Raw genomic sequence first — 22,235 nt, forward strand, 5'->3', positions numbered from 1 at the left:
GTACCAGTCAAAAGTTTAGGACCACATAAAGAAATCACGAAATGTCATCTAGAACCTAAAATTGTGTCACTAGACCTCTGTAATTCTCTTTCTTAGTTCTCACGTCTAATAGGATATATATTGCCTGATTTCATTGAGTTAGTCCAAGTACAATAAAAGTGATGAATTTTTAACTCTTGGAAGGTCACACCAAAAAATATAAATAAAAAATTGGTATTATAATGTACTGTATGCTCTAATTGGTGCAAATATCACCACCAAGATTTTTTTATAGACTTAGCAATAGGTGGGGTCCATTTTAGTATAAATATTCCAAAAGTGTGCGGCACAGTTCTTTTTTTTTGCATGTTTTATTTCAAAGCAGTGCCAAGTTGATTGATTTTCTTTATCTTTGTCATGTATGGCCTAAGGTCTTGGGGCGAGTTATCAGCGTCAGACTTACCTGCCGTGATAGTTTCATTTGCACTCTGCAGATGGCATCCAAGAACACATTTGATACAGATAGTTCACACTGAGACATGCGACAAGAACAAGGACAAATTGACCATCTTAGCACTGGTTTAAAAAGTCTGTACTGCATTTTTCTTCAGTCTGCTGAAACTAATTTTGAGTAGTGCATTTATGAACTACCTGAAAAGAAAATATATGGTGACAGTGTGATATTTGAAAAAGAAACAACTTAAAGTAGAAAATCATGTTTCATTCTTGAAAGAACATCGTAACGTTCTATCAAATCACACCTAAATATTTAGACATGTAAAAGCATTTATGTTTGTTTCTGTTTAAATACTTAGGAACATGAAATCTGGAATCTTAATGAAGACCTCACATCTCTCCACACAAGCATAGACTGCAATGTGTTTTTCACTTCAATAAATTATTTAATATCTTTAACAAAATAAACAATGCACGTATATTCTAATACACATACCTCTTTGTCTTCAAGAATTATATTTACAAGCTGCTCTTTTTATAAAAAAATCAAAACCAATCTACACGTAGTATTTTGATGACCATGAAGACCCACTGGCCGACTACTTACAAGTGCCGCTTAAAATAATTTCTTCAACCTTGAATTCATGTGGGCGATCCACTGCGCCTTCAATGACACACAACTTCCTTTACAATCCAGATCCATATTTTTCACAGAAACTTAATTCCTTTTTAAATGAACTCCTCTGCAATAACAAGTTCTGCTTGCATTCCTCGTCATACTTTCACTTACAACAACGTTCCTCCAGACAACTTACACTTCTTATAATCACTGTACTATTATCTTCTGTTCCAAAGGGGAAAAAAAAGTCATGGCAACATCAGTGTTTATATTTTAAATGGGATGAATGATATACGTAACTTGTCAATGTCTTACGTAACTCTTCAGTCTTCTAGTTCAGTATAAGACACATCTCTATTAACCTTCTAAACCTTGTACACTTCTTTATAACACAGTAGAAGTCCTCTATAGTGAGTACGGCATATAACGAGAACACCGTTATAACGTCAGATTTTTCTCTCCCTTCAAAATTCCTATATTAAACTGTGTATTATCCTTCGGTTACAGCACCTCAATACTAACACATCTGTTATTACAAGCGATTAAGCGTGTGTGATGTTTTTCTGGTACCGATATTTATGCACCCATATATTGCATGCGATCGATCATCTTTGGTATCGTTTCCTCACTATGTCCAATAGCAAGCGCCCTCGTCAGCATTCGAAGGCGATGTTGGAGCCGATTAGTAATACCCTTCGACTTCTGTTCCGTAAAGAAAAGTGAATGTGAAAGAGGAGTTCATGTTTTCGTAATAAGCGTGTAAATAACGTGTCCGACAGCAGTTGTTAACTCGTTAAAAAATAAAGGGTGAAGTAAACGATCACTTAATTTTAATGCTAAATACTGCATTTAAGTAAGAATGGGATAACCTCAAGATATGGCAGAGTGCATCATTGATTTCAGAGGTTAGTGTATATTTTCTCTCATCGGATTAAATTTCGGATAGGCTGTTATCGTGTGAATTTATGGCACGAAGGTTATCACTAGGGGGCGGATTTCTATGACCTAAAAATGTATGAAATATGTATGCATTTATGACCTAAAAAACATAAAAATATGATATATAAAATTCAAAATATGACTTAATGAATAGCGTCTACGTTACATAGAAACACTTTTATTACCATTACTACAGGCTGCAATTAATTTAAAGTTAAAAAAGTTTTAATTCTTTGAAATCTTTAACCCAAAATCAACTAAAATGATGAATATATTATGAACTCGTTAAGGTTACACTGCATACTCCTAGGCAAGGATGGACTCTGTGGAAGACATAAACACTACAATTACTTTCACTGTTCAATATTCAATCAGATTTTAATTTATACACAAAACATATGTTATTTGAATGAAACTTTCATACCTGATCTAGTCTCCATTATCAGAATTGTTGCAATTAATGACCACATGTATCTTAAGATTGTTGAATGAGAATCCCCTCCTGTTGTCGCTGAGTATCATCTTGTAGCGAGAAAAACTTCTTTCGACATCACATGATGTAACGGGAGCATACTTGAATAGAGTTAGATCACTTGGAGAAAATTCCTGGAAATCTGCAGATGAAGGGTTTTCACAAAGAATGTCACTTATTCCACACAGGTACACAAGTCTGCTATTTCTTTCCAGTACATTTTCTAATTTTATACACACCCTAGATGCTATTGTTCCTTTCGCATGCTTTAATTCCTGTTCAATGCACTTTACAACATCCAGTGCACCTGAAACTTCCAGTTGTGTGATTGCTCCAGACAAAGAATTAAAATTGGACTTTATTTAAGCCCGGTCCGCTTTTCATGTAGTGCTTGAAAATAAATCTTGAGTGGTTTTTATGGAGGACGATTCTGCAGGATCAAAAGACTTCACGATCTTCTCCACGACATCTAAGTTGTTGCAATAGTACATTGCAGCATCAAGCCAAGTCCCCCATCGCGTTATTACTGGCTGGGGAGGTAGGGGTAGTGAAGGTGCTTCTCCTTGAAATTTCTGAACGTGAAGTGGAGCTTTTACAAACACTTTCTTACAGTTCGATATTAATTTATCAACTTCAAGGTAGCTACTTCTAACTTCTTCAGCTGCCCTATGCAAGGCATGTGCAAAATATGTCACATGTATCATTTTCAGGTATAGCATTTTAAGTCCCTTGGCTGCCTTCACCATATACGAAGCAGCGTCAGTTACAAAATGAAAAATGTGCTCTATCTTTGCCCCGTTTGGCCACAACAGATTCATTGAATTGTCTAAGAGAACTGCAATGGTGGAATGGTTTGTCTTCTTCTAGCACTTCACACGTCAGGAGGAACGTATCTTCAGGCCGGTCTTCCTTCAGCGTGCCAACGATCACATTTAGTACATATCTTCCATCCACATCTGTGGTCTCGTCTATTGAAACCCATATCTTACTGTCTCCTACGCCACGCCTTATTATATCCAACATCTCTTCATAACAAGGGGTCAGATAGTCCTTCCTGAGATTAGATTCGTTGGGAACAGGATGCTTTGTATATTTTTCAAGAAACTGTCCGAAGCTTTGGCTGTTAAGTTTCTTTAAAGGAATTTTAGACTAAACCATCATCTTGCAGAGATCTTGTGAAAATTGTGAACACTGTGAACTTGATGTCGGGGTTTCGAATAGCAGACGTTGCCTATTTTCGAGTGCAGAATATCTAGTTACACCACAATTCTTATGTTTTACAGTATTACAGTGTTGTTGCACAGAGAAGCGTTTTTCAGCAGTAACTTTTACCTCGCACAGTTTACGGAATAATATCACTCCATCCGTACAGAATATGTTTTCACCAAACTCGCGAACGAAACTTCGCAACTTCCCACAAACTGAGACTTTCGTTTTAGGCATATTGAAAGGAACTGAATGAAGCTCCCTAATGACCAAGGTCATTCAGTGTGTTGAAGGTGGAAGAGGGAAGGGTGAAGGAGAGAGATAAGAACAATGACAAATAACTGCAGAATTGCCTCTGCTTCCGTGTAAACTGTACCGGGCGGTACACCTCCACGCCGCTAATTCAAAATTTGCGCCAGTTGAAACTCCTCTGCTGGAGGAAGTCTGAACTTTATCTACGCTATTAATTCTCTACTTTCTCAGAAGATGTCACCACGTGGAAAATTTTGAGTTTTTGAACTGTGTCATTTTTGATGTGTTTTTGTTTCGCTTGAAGTAAGAAGTGTGAACCTTCTCTTCTAGAGGACACTACTGAAGATCAACAATAGTGCACCCTAGTGCGGAGTCAAAGAACTATTTTGTTGGAGAAAATTTTATTTCAAATGTTCGTTCTTTGCTAAATTTCTTTCAGTCATTGGTTAAGTTGGCAATATTAACCCCTTCTTTCCCCTTGTTTTTAATCTAGCCTATCCCGAATTTCTTAAATTAATTTTCCACCAATTATGTGTTTCTTCTTAGTATTGTGTAGGGGGTTTATTGATGAACCAATAAAATCCTCGTAGGAGGGTGTTCTCATTCCCCTAACGCCTAGAACCTTCCGCGAGAGTATTTAAACTGCTGATTTTAGGGTCTACGGGCCACTTCTGTTCCATCTTTCAGTGTATTAAGTACATAGCAGGAGGCGGGAAGCGCCTCTTTCCTCGGCAGCGGTCAACAACAAGGTAATGGCCAATTAATAACTTTTTTTCTTGGCTAGCTCAGCAGTTTAACTCTCGGGGCGGGTTCTAAGCGTTCCACCATGTAACCTTTTCCTAAATGTAACTACTCTTTCATATATTCTCTTTTAAAGCTACATACTGGGATAGAGAGTGCTAACCCTCTCGAGCTCCCACTCATATTGTTTTGAGGTGAACTTATTTTTCTCAACCTATTCTTCGTTAACGTAAAACAAATTGTTCTCTTCTTAATTCACCTCTTTAGTATGGGATTAGCCCTTGTATTAACGGCCTAGTGCCAAGTAGGTCTTAATCAAAGTGTATTAGGAGTGCAAGTTCGCCTCCTCTCAAATTGTTACCTTAGAGGTCATTTAATTAACCTTCTTTTCATTTTATAGACCTCAGTAGATTGGGTATTCTACCCCTGTGTTTAGGTCCGTTGAGGACAACTTGAAGGTGGAGTTTTGTGTGGCCTGGGAGAGGCTTAAATTTGAGAGCGAGTGGCTCTTTTGAAAATTGAGTGTTGTACGCCTCGTGGAGGCTTTTCTGTGTAATTTGGAGCAAGGGCTCCTAGGCATGAATGGGGTTTTCTGCCCCTCTGTTGAAACTTGTGTTTGGGGTAAAACTGGGCTGATTGCCCTAGCATTGTGGAGTCAGGGCGCGAAGCCCAAATCTTGTAAATATTGTAACTACCCTTTGGACTTGCTACTTTGTACCTGCCATGCTTGTTATTTCTTTGTTTTAAAAAAGAAAATATAACCTTGTTAAATTTTAAATTAATTTTACTTTAGTAGCTTGAGACCTGTTCACCACCCCGCACCTTCTTTCACGCATAACTACCACAAAAACTCGGTAACAAGTGGTAGCAGAGCGTGGTTGAATGGGTCTCAATTTAGCCCCTTTTGATGGCTAAACATTGTTTTGTTCCGAACTCTAACTATTTTCCCAGTTGCTGGAATTTTTTGAGTTTTTCAAAATTGTTCTGTCACCATGCCCGGCCCTCGCGATGTTCTCCATCTTAACTATTTGCGCAAGGAGGAGTTGATCTATGAATTGACTATTAGAAATGTACAATCTGGAGGCACGGTTGCAGTAGACACAAACAAGCTTAGAGAGTCCCTAGATTTGCCCATTTCCATCCCCAATTTGGGAGAGAAAGAAATTGACGACTCTCTTTCCACGATCACGGAGAATATTACTGGGCTAGCTTCTGTAGTTAGTTTTTTTGATGAAAATGATCCTTCTCCTAATCAAATTAAGCGTGTGCAAGCTAGGCTATATCACTTTTCAAATAGAGTTAATGATCTGTTGTCTCTGAAGTTGAATGACGTTCAGAAGAAGGAAGCTAGTACGCTGCTTGAAAATATGTCTGAATTATCTAGCAAGGTCACTCAATTGTTAACTGGGGAGGTTCCTCCCAAAACTGATCAACCCGTCACAGTGAATGTAGGTAGCGAGGAAGAGCCTCATAAGGGAGAAGTCAATAGGATAACCGTTGCTGCTCAAACAACTTCTGCCCCATTGGACGAGTCTGAACGCCGTGCATCGTTGAGTAACATCCGTTCTGAATTAACTACCTTGCCATTGAAATCTTTACCTACTATGTCACCCGGGTTTAGCAGCTTGCCTCATCCATTGGCAATGTTGCTCAGAGGTATCTCTAAGTTTTCGGTTAATACCACCAGTGAAGTAATTTCATTTTTAAGATTTCTGGTTGAATTTCAGGATCATGCCCTTGTGTTTTCTCTTTCTCCATGTCAAATTTTGCAAATCATCTATCCTTATGCAATTGGTATTCTTTCTGACAAAATAGTAAGAGCCATAGCCGAACAGTCATCTATTGAAGATTTTCATGCACACTTGCTTGCAAATTTTATTCCCGCCCGCGTGAGGTCATCTCTGATTCAGAAGTACTATTATCGTGTACAGCGCTTGGATGAGAACTTGGCTGATTTCATACAAGACATTAAGTTTTATACTAGGGTGTTTGCCCTTCATTTTCCTGAAGATCAGATTGTACAGGCTATTGTAGAAGGCATTTCACCATCTTATAGGTCATATTTGTGTTTCGCGGCGTGCCCGCAAACTTTCTCTGAACTTCAAGCGTTGGCCGTCTCAGCGGAAGGAGTGAGGTACGCTGACTCTTTGCGTGTGGCAAAAGAACCCCCTCCTTCGTTTAGTAATACTCGGCCTCCACCTCGCCGACCAGTCACACCCCGTAAATGTTATGCTTGCGGGTCGCCTGACCATCTTCGCAATAAATGTTCATTGGTCAAAACTAGTAGGGCAAATAATGGAGCTGGTTCAGCACAAGGCTGTTTTAAATGTGGGGCTTTCTCACATATCGCCAAGAATTGCCCAAACTCGATTAGCACCCCCTCTTGCTCAACTTCTGGTGCAAATTCTACCTATGCCAATAATAAAAAGTGACTAGTGGCTTCGGCTGAGTCGACTAATCCATCTTCCCGAGACTCAGCCCCTAGTAAACAGGTTGTAAATTCAGGGAACGAGCAATTTTCAAATTTATCTTTTGAAGGTCCCAAAGAGTGTCTTAGGATTGCGGCGGATTCCCCCGCACCGGTTCCTTTTCTTAAGATTGAGTTAAATAACGAGCCTATAACAGCTCTCTTAGATTCAGGCAGTGTTTGTTCGATTATTTCGGCTGAATGGTATTCTAAATTGAAATCTGTTTGTAAACTACCTGACTATGTCTCATCTCCGGTTCAATATGTTTCGGCTAATTCATCCCCATTAGAAATTCTAGGTTCCTTATTGGTCAAAATTCGTATTTTTAAATTCACATGGAAAGTTAAATTGTTTGTGGCCAAGCACTTGTCTTGCCCCATTATATTGGGAGCGGACTTTATTTTTCACACTGGTCTTGTGCTCGACCTTCAGAGTAGGTCTTGCACTTTCAAATTTGCCTCTAATTGTAACATCCTTTTATTAAAGTGTAATTCTGCATCATGTTCTTCTATTTCGCCTACCCAGGATGAGATGTTGTTAGATCTTAGACATCTACCTGAGGAGCAGGCTGATAGTATTCGTAAGCTGTGTCAGTCGTTTCCAGAGGTGTTTTCTGATACTCTTGGTGTTACTGACCTGATTGAATACAAAATTGAGGTCACGGATTCGATTCCTGTCCGTTTTCCACCGTATAGGCTATCTCCACCTAAAATGAAGGCTCTGAAAGAAATTATCGATCAGATGTTGAAGGACGGTATTATTAGGCCCTCTAAGTCAGCGTATTCTTCGCCTATTTTTTTAGTCCCGAAACCCCAAGGAGGTTTCAGGCCTGTCATTGATTATAGGGGTCTCAATCGGAAGGTGGTGTTGCAATCTGTGCCCCTTCCTGACCTTCATTCTTGTTTTTCATGGTTTCGTAAGGCCAAGTTCTTTACTATCTTGGACTTGAATCAGGCCTATAATCAAATTCCCCTTGCCGAAGAGTCTAAACATCTTACAGCGTTTGCCACGGACTGGAACTTATACGAATACAACCGCGTGCCTTTCGGGCTCCCCACGGGAGCAGCTGTACTCACTAGGCTACTAGATAGGGTCTTCTCCGACATCAAATTTGAGTACTTATATCACTACTTGGATGATGTAGTCGTATTTGTAGAGACTTTTGAAGAGCATCTAGATCATCTGCGAGAAGTTCTCGATCGCCTTCGCAAGGCTGGGTTAACTGTTAAGTTGTCCAAGGTCGCCTTTGCTAAGCCCTCTATGTCTTTCCTAGGGCATATTGTGTCATCTGATGGTGTAGCCGTCGATCATTCTAGAACACAGGCCATCCGTGATTTTAAACCTCCCAAGGACATTAAAGGTATCGCCAGGTTCATTGGTATGGTGAATTTCTTCAGGAAGTTTATTCCTAACTTCGCTAATAGAGCGGCGCCCTTAAACCTTCTTCGTAGGAAAGGCATCAAATTCGAGTGGGGACCTTCTCAACAAGCCGCTTTTGAAGACCTTAAATTAGCTCTTTGTAATGCCCCTGTACTTGCTATGCCTGATTTCTCGAAGAAATTCATCGTCCAAACCGACGCGTCGTCGTCAGCAGTAGCGGCAGTCCTTCTTCAAGAGACTGAACTAGGGAGGCGACCCATCGCCTATGCATCTAGGACTTTGTCGGCTCAAGAAGCCAAGTATTCCATCTATGAGCTCGAAGGTTTGGCAGTCTTATTCGCCTTAGAGAAGTTCCGCCTCTATCTGGAACATGTTAAATTCAACCTGGAGACAGATAATCAAGCCTTAAGCTGGGTCTTAGGTAGGCCGCGTCGTACTGGTCGTATAGCCCGTTGGGCCATCCGTATTTCTGCCTTCCAATTCGATGTCAGGCATATCAGAGGTACCGAAAATGTTGTTGCTGATGGACTCAGCCGTATGTTTTCTAACGACGTCGAGACCCAGGAACCGGTCGACAGTTCATCACCTCCCGAGTCCATACTATCCGGTGTTAATGCCATCTTAACAGATGCTCCCATGCTTTTTAGGGACATTGAGAAATACCAACGTGAAGATCCGACGCTGGCTCCGATAATGGAAACCCTTTCTTCTGGGGAACATGTTGTCCCTTATGTTCTGAGGAATGGTGTTTTATGTTGCCCATCGAGGCATGACAAGATGATGAAGGTTGTCGTTCCAGCTGTTCTCGTGCCTATGATCGTCAAATATTATCATGAGACCCCATTAGGAGGGCATCTTGGAATCTTTAAAACCCGTGAAAAGATTCGTGAAATGTTCATCTGGAAAGGTATGGACGGTGAAATCCGTGAACTAGTAAAGGCTTGTAAATCCTGTTTGATTAGTAAACCAACCATGTCCACCAAGGTAGGCCTTTTGTCTTCCCATCAAGCGTCGCGCCCCATGGAACGCCTGTACATTGATTATGTAGGACCCTTCCCCCAGTCAAAGGGTAATGCTAACAAGTTCATCTTCGTATGTGTAGATGGTTTTACCAGATTTTCTTGGTTATTTCCGACTAAGCTGGCTACTGCTCAGTCTACCATTACTTGCTTAAATTCTATTTTTGCTTCTTTTGGTCCGTGCCAATATATTGTATCTGATAATGCTAAGGCTTTTACATCTAATTTATTTCGTAAATTCTGTTTTGACTTATCCATCTCTCATGTAACTACTTCTGCTTATTACCCTCAACCATATCTGGCTGAACGGGTTAATCGTAATCTCAGGTCCGCACTTATTGCCTATCATCATGAAGATCATTCCAGGTGGGACACGTCCCTGCATTGGTTAGCTTTTGCTTTGAATTCGGCGGTTCATGAATCACATAAATTTACTCCAGCTTCTTTGATGTTCAAATTTGTTCCCAACACGCCGCTCTCTAACCTCTGGTCTCTGAGTGACATTCTACCCGAGACAATAGATCCGGATAATATTAAAGATCTTTGGAAGAAGGCTAAAGCCAATCTTAAGGTATCTCATGAAAAGGTTAGGGAAAGGTATGATCGTGGACGGAGACCCACCACTTTGAAGGTAGGTGACCAGGTGATGGTCAAGAACTTTGTTCCCGCGGGCAAGCTTGCCCCCAGATTCCATGGGCCATGCATTATTCTGGATTTCCTTACGCCGGTTACCTTATTGTTAAGTAATCCAGCCACCGAGAGGATATTTAGGGTTCACCTGTCTCAGGTGAAACCGGTGTAACTTCTGTGTTAACTTGCTTCATATTATTTTGAAAGGATATGAAGGTTATATCTTTTTTGTGTTTCACTCTTAAGGCTTTCTGCCCTTTCTATAATATTTTGTCTTATATGTAAGCTTTTTGTAAAACCGTCCCCGATCCGTTAAACTGCCATTTTGTCCTTACCATGGCCATTACCACGCTCCCGTCTCCTGCTATACACACTGCGGCTTGATTACATTAAATGTCATGGACACCTGCACGCCGCTGACCCCTCAACCTCTTCACTAAGCCTGTGCCCTCAAAAAGATGATGGTCCAACACAATTCTGCCGCCTAGCTTTAATGTTTCAGTGCCCCCGCAGCCGCGGGGCGCCATGCAGCAACTGGGGCAGAGGACAGGCCCCCTCTTCTCCAGCGAGGACGTCAGGTGCACGGCGAGCCGGAGCTCTCCTCCCGGCCAAGGCTGATGCGCGGTGCACGACCTGCTACTTGCCCGCAGCCTGTATATGTTCACCGCGGGCGCGGCGTGTTTCAACACCTCTGCTCCCCTCATAGTGCGGGCGAGCGGTATCTCAGGGTACTTGAGGGGTCCGAGCGGCCTCCTTTTGGACGCAAGCTGCAACGGCCGGTCTGGCCATTCAACTTAATCAACATCAACTACATGGACAGTTACGATAAGCAATGACTACACTTGGGAATTCAACAGCAATATTTGGCGGCAATTGCAAAATTTTTCTTCACCTCTAAGTATTAAAAGTTTATCTTCAGAAATTCAACTTCTACAAATATAAAGACTTTACTTCACCTGCAACAACAAAATTTTGAAACTGAATCAAACCAAATTAAGAAAATCTTATAAATGCTTCTGCAATCAATCTTCATATCCACAGCATAACTTGGACCTTGTTTCAAACAGATTTCATGTGTCACCCCTGGAGGTACTTTTAGGGGGGGGAGGTCTGTACCGGGCGGTACACCTCCACGCCGCTAATTCAAAATTTGCGCCAGTTGAAACTCCTCTGCTGGTGGAAGTCTGAACTTTATCTACGCTATTAATTCTCTACTTTCTCAGAAGATATCACCACGTGGAAAATTTTGAGTTTTTGAACTGTGTCATTTTTGATGTGTTTTTGTTTCGCTTGAAGTAAGAAGTGTGAACCTTCTCTTCTAGAGGACACTACTGAAGATCAACAATAGTGCACCCTAGTGCGGAGTCAAAGAACTATTTTGTTGGAGAAAATTTTATTTCAAATGTTCGTTCTTTGCTAAATTTCTTTCAGTCATTGGTTAAGTTGGCAATATTAACCCCTTCTTTCCCCTTGTTTTTAATCTAGCCTATCCCGAATTTCTTAAATTAATTTTCCACCAATTATGTGTTTCTTCTTAGTATTGTGTAGGGGGTTTATTGATGAACCAATAAAATCCTCGTGGGAGGGTGTTCTCATTCCCCTAACGCCTAGAACCTTCCGCGAGAGTATTTAAACTGCTGATTTTAGGGTCTACGGGCCACTTCTGTTCCATCTTTCAGTGTATTAAGTACATAGCAGGAGGCGGGAAGCGCCTCTTTCCTCGGCAGCGGTCAACAACAAGGTAATGGCCAATTAATAACTTTTTTTCTTGGCTAGCTCAGCAGTTTAACTCTCGGGGCGGGTTCTAAGCGTTCCACCATGTAACCTTTTCCTAAATGTAACTACTCTTTCATATATTCTCTTTTAAAGCTACATACTGGGATAGAGAGTGCTAACCCTCTCGAGCTCCCACTCATATTGTTTTGAGGTGAACTTATTTTTCTCAACCTATTCTTCGTTAACGTAAAACAAATTGTTCTCTTCTTAATTCACCTCTTTAGTATGGGATTAGCCCTTGTATTAACGGCCTAGTGCCAAGTAGGTCTTAATCAAAGTGTATTAGGAGTGCAAGTTCGCCTCCTCTCAAATTGTTACCTTAGAGGTCATTTAATTAACCTTCTTTTCATTTTATAGACCTCAGTAGATTGGGTATTCTACCCCTGTGTTTAGGTCCGTTGAGGACAACTTGAAGGTGGAGTTTGGTGTGGCCTGGGAGAGGCTTAAATTTGAGAGCGAGTGGCTCTTTTGAAAATTGAGTGTTGTACGCCTCGTGGAGGCTTTTCTGTGTAATTTGGAGCAAGGGCTCCTAGGCATGAATGGGGTTTTCTGCCCCTCTGTTGAAACTTGTGTTTGGGGTAAAACTGGGCTGATTGCCCTAGCATTGTGGAGTCAGGGCGCGAAGCCCAAATCTTGTAAATATTGTAACTACCCTTTGGACTTGCTACTTTGTACCTGCCATGCTTGTTATTTCTTTGTTTTAAAAAAGAAAATATAACCTTGTTAAATTTTAAATTAATTTTACTTTAGTAGCTTGAGACCTGTTCACCACCCCGCACCTTCTTTCACGCATAACTACCACAAAAACTCGGTAACATAAACAATAGCCCAGTTTCCAGGAATTGACCCAGCTAGCAAACAATAACTCCTACCTGTTAGAAACATTCCATACACTACTTTAGAATGGTTCTTCATTAGTATATTCCAGTCTATCCTGAAAAATAATATCTAGAGCTTATTTTGATTTTTATAAAACGAAATTCAAATGAAAATTACCAAAATATGCTGTTATAATGATATTTTGTCCAAAATATGCCATAAAACTTAAGAAAGCCTAAATATGCATTTATATGCCCAATGAAACCTGTTTAATTTTGATTATCATGCTTGGAAACGTGTTGAAAATACAAGACTATAAGATGTTAAGGGGAAAAATATGACTTGTCATAGAAATCCGCCCCCTAGTTATCACTTTTCTACTGGCGCTTGATATATGTTTTCATGGTACATATGCGGTTAAGTTAGGTTAGCTGACGCTGTTTGAAGAAGAGAGCTGAAGCATTCGCCACAAAAAGCGACCTTCGGGATCGTTTTCTGTTGCGAGCTCTCGCGTCGACATTTGAAGACGATGTTAGAGTCTATTAGTAATACCCGTCAACTGCCTTTCTGTAAAGAAAATCAGAAATGAAAGAGGACAACATGTTTTTATAATAAATATGTAAATAACATGATTGATAGCAGTTGTTAACCCGTTAAATGATCGCTTAATTTTAATATTATACACTGAAATTAAGTGAGAATGCAATGCACCTCAAGATATAGCAGAGCGCATCACTGATTTCAGAGGTTAGTTTATATTTTCTCGCGTCTTCTTAAATTTCGGAGAGGCTGTTCCCATGTAAATTTTTAGTGGGATGTTATCATTTCTCTACTGGTGGTTGGGATGTGTTTTCACGATACATATAGTACAGTCATGCTGTTTGAATAAGAAAACAAACATTTCCCATAAAATTCGATTGATCATCGAACAGTATCGTTTTCTCACCATGTATACTTGCGAGCTCTCATCGACATACAAAAGCAATGTCGGAGTCGATTAGTAATACCCATCGACTGCTGTTCTCTAAAAGGAAATTCTAAATAAAAGAGATAAACACGTTTTCGTAATAAATGCGCAAATGGCGTGGCCGATAGCAGTTGTTAACTCGTTAGAAATAAAGGCTGAAGCAAATGTTATATACTGAAATTAAGTAAGAATGTGATTCACATCAAGATATGACAGAATACATTACTGATTTCAGAGAACAGTTTATATTTTCTTGCGTCTAGTTAAATTTTGGAATATTCCCATGTATATTCGTAGCATGGTGGTTATATTTTTTCTGTGTGCACTTGAAATGTTTTCATGTTGTTTATACGGTTAGGTTAGGTGACGCTGTTTGAAGAAGAAAACTGAAACGTTTGCTACAGAGTCCTCTGGAGTGATACTACAATTTTTTCAGATTGAAATTAAACATACACTTTCACATAGTATCGGATTTCAAAAAATAACAAACGAGTAAGCCATAGTGTGGATATCATCCGCGAAAACGCAAGTTTTGAATAAAACTGATCGCCGTTTCATACCAATTTAAATGTGTATGGGTTTTCCCCTGGCTTAAATCTCCTATAACGAGTAAATTTTTCGCTGTTATAAATTCTCACTATAATGGTTTTATACTTATAATTCATAAAAGATTATCAGACAATTGATAGTCTTTCTTTTTACAATTCTTTATAAACATGTTCAGTCAACTTTCTTCTTCTTCTTCTTCTTCTTCTTCTTCTTCTTCTTCTTCTTCTTCTTCTTCTTCTTCTTCTTCTTATTCTTCTTCTTCTTCTTCTTCTTCCTCCTCCTCCTCCTCCTCCTGAGAACTTACAAGCACATCTATGTGTGTAAACATACACGACCCATGAATAAAAATATATAAGAATATAAAAAATCAAATACATTAACCTATAATCAATTAACATATCACTTACATATGCACATAACAGTTGTTTGTTTGATAACTAGAGTAGAACCTCGATAATTCATAATCGGTTAATTGAAAATCCCACCTAATTCAAAGAAGTTCTCGTTTCCGGAAACGTGAGGTACGGTTTTGCGTGTTATTTAAATTGTTTAATTCGAAGAACAGATAATTCGTAATTCAAAGAACAATGTTGGTTCCATTAACAAAATTCAGACTTTTAATTCAAAACTGCCTTTACATTTTAAGAAAGTAGTATTTTCCAGAGTAATTTAAATTAAAAATTTCTCCGCGACATGACAGAACGCGTCTTCTAGAACGTGCTGGGGTAGGTTACCGTACTTTCACTCACTTTGGTGTGTCTACAGTGTACTTCATATTTGCTAAATTTGAGTAAAATCGTAATTCTTTTGTATTCAGCGTTTTAAGGAATGTCATTATATCACGTAGCAGTCAGTGTGTGGAAAAGCAGAATCCACGGTCACTGGCAATGCCAACAGTTGGCGAAAAAGCATGGTTCATATAATCAATTCCTAACGCAGCAAACAATATTGTGAATGCCGATGAAACTGCATTGTTTTTTTAATGTCGAACCCAAACGGACTTATTGTCTTAAAGGAGAGAAGCGCCAGCTGGGAAATCGTACAAGGGTGGGGGTCGTAGTACTGTGTTGCAATGCACATGGAAGCTAGAGACTTCCTCCCCATAGGGAAGTTCGATAAGCCACGATGTTTTATGGGTGTCGGGCACTTTCTGTGCAAGGCATCAAAAAAATGCAAACAATACAGTAATCCAAGAAACAAAGCATTTGCACAGGGAAGCCAGCATAATTTGTCCTCGCCTTTGAATCGTGTTTTTTTTTTTTCCTTTCATTGCGTGAGGTTAAGTTTGCCAGTAATTTATCCATGTGCATTCTTTGCATAATATAAATGCACCTTGTTGGATGTATTTTAGAAATAGTTTTTTCCATGGCATTTGAAAGGTTTAAACTGTGAATCAAGATGATTGCATGCATTAGTGAATTTTAGAATACTTCGTGACACGACAAGGGTTGGAAAACCGAATTACGAGAGAAGTACCATAGCGGGAAATTGTACAAGGATAGGGTCACTGTACTGTGTTGTAATGTGGACGGAAGCGAGAGACTTTCTCCTCTCGGCATAGGAAAGTTTGATAAGCCATGATGTTTTAAAGGTATCGGGTACTTTCCATGCAAGTACATCTAAAATGTGTACAGTACAGCAATCCAATGAATAAAGGAGTTACGAGTTGACGGTTAATTCAAAATCACGTAATTTGAAGTCTGATTTTTACGTCCCAACGACTTCGAATTAACCCTGGAGAGGGCACGTAAAAATAATCCCATGAGGAGGTGCGCATGGTGTTTTAGACTGGGTCATGAATAAATAGCACGAATTAAGCAAAAACTATTTTTTATGTTACAGAACTAGTAAATAATAATTTTGCACAAACTTGTAAATAATGTTCAAAGGTATTTTGACAATACAATAATTGGATGTTAAACAATTGACGTTCATTCTGCATCATCACTCGATTCTTGACTTTCCGTACTGCACCGAACACACGTCACTGGCATACACGGCATCTAGTCTTAAGTTTTTCTGTTGGTTTCTTTATTTTTGTTGCAGTAGGCACATCTTTAGGCCCTTCTAGTTCTTGTGGAGCTGCAAATGGCTGCTCTTAAGACAATCCTGACATTAAGCAAATGTTCCTTTTTTTAGCCCCGTTGGGAGAGAGTGAATACCATTCTTGCAAATACCTCACACATAGCTGTTGGTTCAGTTCTTTCAAATAATTACGCCTTTGAATGTTACAGTTACCTTTCGCATGCTTGTAAATAATATACGAATTAATTTTAGTAATGTTCAGGATAGTAAAAAACAAAGTCATTAGCCAACGGTTGGTTGTGCGTGAAACTGAGTATTGCTCTTTATAAGTCCTTCGATTTCTCTTCCCTTTTTCTATCCCTATGGGTTAGACTTCACAATATGTGAAGGCACTATTTTACGTGAAAATAAAACAAAACTGATGTATTCTTGGTATATTAACTGAAACAATGAAGTAAAACTTAACTCATAAACACACATACGTTATGGGGCGCGCCAGGAGTTTTAGACCGGGTCCGTCAAGCAATGCACTTTAGCTGAAACTGAGGAGCGTGAGGGGTGAATTGTTTACGCATGCTGATAGTGGACGGGTTCAATGTAAGGTACTGAGGGGATGGAAGCTAGTGGTCTGCTACGTTAAGAACTATAAAACCGGGCGTGTTGGCCATGCGGTTAGGAGCACGCAGCTGTGAGCTCGCATCTGGGAGATAGTGGGTTTGAACCCCACTGTTGGCACCCCTGAAGATCGTTTTCCGTGGTTTCCCATTTTCACACTAGGCACACTTTAATTAAGGCCACGGCCGAATCCTTCTCATTCCTAGGCCTTTCCTGTCCCAGCGTCGCCATAAGACCTATCTGTGTCAGTGCGACGTAAAAAAACTATAAACATTTATCTCTGAACCGCGCCCTCTCCAGGGTTAATGAAGTTTTACTTTATTATTAAATACATGACACAGTATCATGAACCATGACTTGCATGATTTAATTTTTTTTGTATGGTAAGATTGGGTTTTGGTTTGTACTGTTACAACTGTTAGAAAAATGTAATATAATATTGTGTAAATTATTTACCATATATTATTTTGTACTCTAAGCTCTGTTCCCATTGATGTATTACTACAGTGGTTGAGTGTAAGAGAGGGCCAACACCCTTAACTTGTCACCTACAAAGGCATAATAAATAAATACAGTAGAAGTCCGTTATAGCGAGTAAGGCATATAGCGAGAACTTCGCTATAGCGACGATTATATTCTGTCCCTTCAAAATTCCTATATTAAACTGTATATCATCCTTCGGTTACAGCGAAAGCCCCATCATTGACGCATCCATTATTACGAGCGATTAAGCGGGCACGATTTTTTCCGTTACCGATATTTATGCACCCCAGCGATGATATTGGATGCGATCGATTATCTTCGGTATCGTTTCCTCGCTATGTGCACTCGCGAGTTCTCTCGTCGACCTTCGAAGGCGATGTTGGAGTCGATTAATAATACCCGTCGACTGCTGTTCCGTAAAGAAAATTCGAAATGAAAGAACATATTTTCGTAATGCGTAAATAATGTGTCCGATGACGGTTGTTAACTTTTTAAAAATAAAGGCTGACTAAACGACCGCTTAATTTTGAGGCTAAATACTGCAATTAAGTAAGAATGGGATACATCTCGAAATATGGCAGAGTGCTTAATTGATTTCAGATGTTAGTTATATTTTCTCGCGTCTGGTTAAATTACGGAAAGGCTATTATGAAAATGTATAGCGAGAAGGTTATCATTTCTCTACTGGCGCTTGAAGTGTGTTTTCATCATACGTATAGTACGGTTAAGTTTGAATAGGTGACGCCTTTTGAATAAGAAAACTGAAACGTTTGCAACAAAATGCAATCGATCATCTTCGGTTCGGTATAGTTTTCTCACTTTGTGCATTTGCGAGCTCTCTCGTCGACATTCAAAGGCGATGTTGGAATTGATTGCTAATACCGGTCGACTGCTGTTCTCTAACGAAAATTCGAAATGAAAGAGGATAACACGTTTTCGTAATAAATGGGTAAATAACGTGGCCGATAGCAGTTGTTAACTCGTTAAAAATGACTGAAGTAAACGATATCTTGATTTGAATGTTATATACGGAAGTTAAGTAAGAATGTGATACACCTCAAGATATGCCAGAGTACATTTCTGGTTTCAGAGGATATTTCATATCTTCTCGCGTCTAGTTAAATTTTGGAAAGGCTATTTACATGTAAATTTTTCGCGAGTAGGCTATTAATCCACATGCGTTTCAACTATGTTTTCATGATACATATACGGTTACGTTAGGTGACGCCGTTTGAAAAAGAAAACTGAAGTGTTTGCCACAGAAACCTCTGGAGTGATACTGTATTTCTCCGAATCCAAGACTTTTTTCCCCCTCAGAATCTCGTGCGAAAACTCAAGGGTTGTCTTGCATTCGCGGCTTAACAGTAAGGTAATGGATACCACTGGCAACTACCGCGCTAACCACGCCGCTTCTTTTTCACACGCGCACAAACCTCGTTGACAATAAACGACCGGCTCTTTAGTATAGCCTACATCGCTATCTGCGACAACCAGTTGCACAGTGCTTGTATGTAACGTCACTGGATCTCAGGTAATAGTGAAGAGAGTATGACGTTCTATTAGATTCTACAAAAACGTTTCTCAAATCTGTAGAATGGCATTAAAACATGCGAGCCTTCGAATTCTTAGAAAGGCCATGGTTACTCAGTGGCAGAGTTATAACGCGTCTATTGTTCTTGACACTTAGTAAAATTAAGTTTTATAGACAGCAGGAATATTTTCGTGATGGATAGTCGTATTGTAAAGATACGTGGAAAAGGTATTGCCGGCAAATTTTCAACAGGTTCTAGTTGATATTATGATGCCAATTTTACTGTAAGTTAATGGTCATTAAACACTCTTAAATATAGAATAATTTGCAGCCGCAAGAAAAGATGGCATAGGCCTAACTAAAGCCTATATTTGGCGTTAGCGTGAAGACAAAGAGCTAAAAAAAAAAATGCGTACTGTACAAAAAATGCATTTAGTGGTTCGCAACAAGGACGCTGTAAAGAAGTCGAAGATGAAATTGTGAGGTATGTGCACGAAAAACGCAAGGGTGGAATGGCCATACCGTGGCGCAATAAACTCGTTCGTTGACTTTCAACGTCCGTGATTAGGCCTATACATCGCCAGCCGCTGAATTTGGCCGAACCCGGCAAGCGGGACATGCGTGTAGCGGTAGCCGGTTATGTCTGATGTTGAATAAAAGTAAAGGTTTTATAGACAGCAAGAATACTTTCCTGATGGATTGTCTTATTGTAGAGACGCATGGAATGGGTATTGACGGCAAATTTTCAGCGGGTTCTCTTCGGTATTATGATGCCAATTTTAAGTTAATGGTCCTTAAACCCGCGGAAATAAAGAAAAATTGTGCAGCCGCAAAAAAAAAAAAAAAAAAAGCCGGCATGATGAAAGTTAATGTTTGGCGTCTAAAAATGCGTAGGCTACTGTACAACAAAGGTATTCATATGATTTTACAAAGTACTTTTTGAGCCTGTTTTAAATTTTTTGAAGGAAAAAGTGGGGTTCATCTTGGATTCGGAGAAATACGGTACTATCTTTTTCAGAATAAAATTAAACATACACTTTCACGTAGTATCAAATTTTGAAAAATAACAAACAAGTAAGCCGGTGTGGATATCATCTGCGGAAATGCAAGTTTTAAAGAAACACATTGCCGTTTAATGTCGATTTTAATGTATATGAGGGTTTATACAAAAATCGGATATAACGACAATCCGTCATAGCGAGTAAATGTTTCGCTGTTATGAATTCTCGCTATAACGGACTTCTACTGTAAATGAAAATCCACAGCCTGTTTCCGGTCATTCGACCGAGTCAGGAATGGAATTAATGAAGCCCCATCTAGCGGTGAGGTTAGGAATTGTGCCAGCTGCCGAAGCCTGTGGCACTTCTCTGGGGCAATGATTAATGAATGACAAATGAAATGATACTGGAGAGTATTGCTGGAATGAAATATGACGGGGAAAACCGGAGTACATGGAGGAAAACTTGTCCTGCCTCCACTTTGTCCAGCACAAATCTCACATTGGAGTGACCGGGATTTGAACCACGGAACTCAGCGGTGAGAGGCCGGCACGCTGTTGCCTGAGCCACAAAGGCTCCAAAATAAATAAATAAATAAATAATTATAGGTTGTAATTTGGGGCTCGTTTCTACTTCCAATCTTCATGACGAGGGCAGGCTTCAGTGCTAATGAAGGGTTCCTCCTGATAGATGTTCGGTGTTGATGTGGGGAAAAAAAAAAAAAAAGCTGGGTAAACTCAGGAAAATGGAAGAGACACAAATATGAAGATAAATACAGGAGGTAACAGACTAGGAACACAGGACAAACATAGGAGTAAAGGATTCCAGTGGAAGCTGGGAAGCAGAAATGAGCTTGTCAGGGGCTGAGAATAAATGGATTTGAAGAACTGGGGTTAATGAGGAGAATGCTTATCTACTTGCAGATGATGTGAACGAAGATGTGATTGTCTTTGACCTTTTGTGTTTTCATATTTGTCCTTTTCTCTTCTGTCTATTGCTCTCTCTTCCAATGCTGACAATCATTGTATTCATCCCATTATATGTTCCCACTCATCTTTCTGTATATGACTAGAATTGTCGCCTTTTTTTTTTCCCCCTTTCTGTTACTAATAATTATGTATTTTTGAGTGTAATTTATTCTTGTGCTTTGTTTTAGTATGACCACAGGTGGATGGAGAAGTTGTCTAATCACCTCCTTAGTAAAATAATGTCCAGACTACCACATGTGATTAGAAATGGCGACCCTGAACATGGTTATCCTGGCTGCATTAATCTTTCCTTTGCGTTTGTTGAAGGTGAGTTTATTTATCATGTTTTTGTACAATATATACAATAAAACCCCTATTCAGCGTTTTTGCAGGGACGTGAATTTTTTTCTTAAATGGGAGTTTACCTTATATTGAGGTTTCACTAGAAAACACACTTTTTCCAGAAATCTCTGCCTGTATTAACATAAATTGCACCATCACACATTATTTACATGACAGCAATAAAACAAGGAAATACCTACCCTACACACTATACTGTAGTTACAGCTTTGTACAGTGTTTGCTTGTATTGAACTGCCCCTGCTATCTAAGGAAGAGACCTGTATTGAACATAACTAGCCTCAGCTTCTACAGGTGTAAATAAGTGAACTTTTGATAAGGAAAGAAGGATGAGTAGTTCTGCTTGTATTATCTTATTTGTGCAACTTAATTTTGTCAGTTATTAATGTTACATACTTCAGCAGTCAGTTTGAAAATTCGCACGACTTGGTTGTGTTCCAGGTGAATCATTATTAATGGCTCTGAAGGATGTGGCCCTGTCAAGTGGCAGTGCTTGTACTTCAGCTTCATTGGAACCGTCGTATGTTCTACGAGCTATTGGCACTGATGAAGACTTGGCTCATTCTTCTATTAGATTTGGCTTTGGACGTTTTACTACTTTGGAAGAAACGGACTACACTGCTGAAAACTGTATTAGGCATGTTGAAAGATTACGAGAAATGAGGTAATTAAATAGTATTTTTTGAAGTTCTGTGTGAAAGTCTCAAAATTCTTCTAAGATCAGAGTGGTGTGCACTAGTCTCATTATTTGCAACCGTGAAGATGGTTTTTCATTATTTCCAATTTTCCAGGGTGTTATCTTAATTTACGGCCATGCCTGTTACCTTCCCACTCCTAGCCCTTTGCCATCCTTGTGTCACTGAATGCCGATATGTTTTAGTGCAACTACCCTTTCCTATGGTACTGTATTGAAATAATTTACTGAGTTAGCAGTTAACAGTAATCAAAGGGAAACCCCAGACTCCCAAAAATCAGGAGTGTGC

The 22,235-nt window shown here is 39.6% G+C and overlaps 1 protein-coding gene across 4 annotated transcripts in view; it reads left to right on the forward strand.

Annotated features, from left to right (window-relative positions):
* The window catches only part of LOC136871607 (cysteine desulfurase), a 145,209-nt gene that overhangs the window by 54,811 nt on the left and 68,163 nt on the right, over nucleotides 1-22,235 (forward strand). For all 4 annotated transcript variants that reach the window (XM_067145059.2, XM_067145060.2, XM_067145061.2 and 1 more), the window contains exons 8-9: nucleotides 21,081-21,219; nucleotides 21,694-21,916. In XM_067145059.2, the coding sequence (XP_067001160.2) occupies nucleotides 21,081-21,219; nucleotides 21,694-21,916 (362 nt within the window). The remainder of the gene's footprint in view (nucleotides 1-21,080; nucleotides 21,220-21,693; nucleotides 21,917-22,235) is intronic.

This window comes from Anabrus simplex, chromosome 4 (genome assembly GCF_040414725.1).
Source record: "Anabrus simplex isolate iqAnaSimp1 chromosome 4, ASM4041472v1, whole genome shotgun sequence".
In the NCBI taxonomy this organism is placed as follows: Eukaryota; Metazoa; Arthropoda; class Insecta; order Orthoptera; family Tettigoniidae; genus Anabrus; species Anabrus simplex.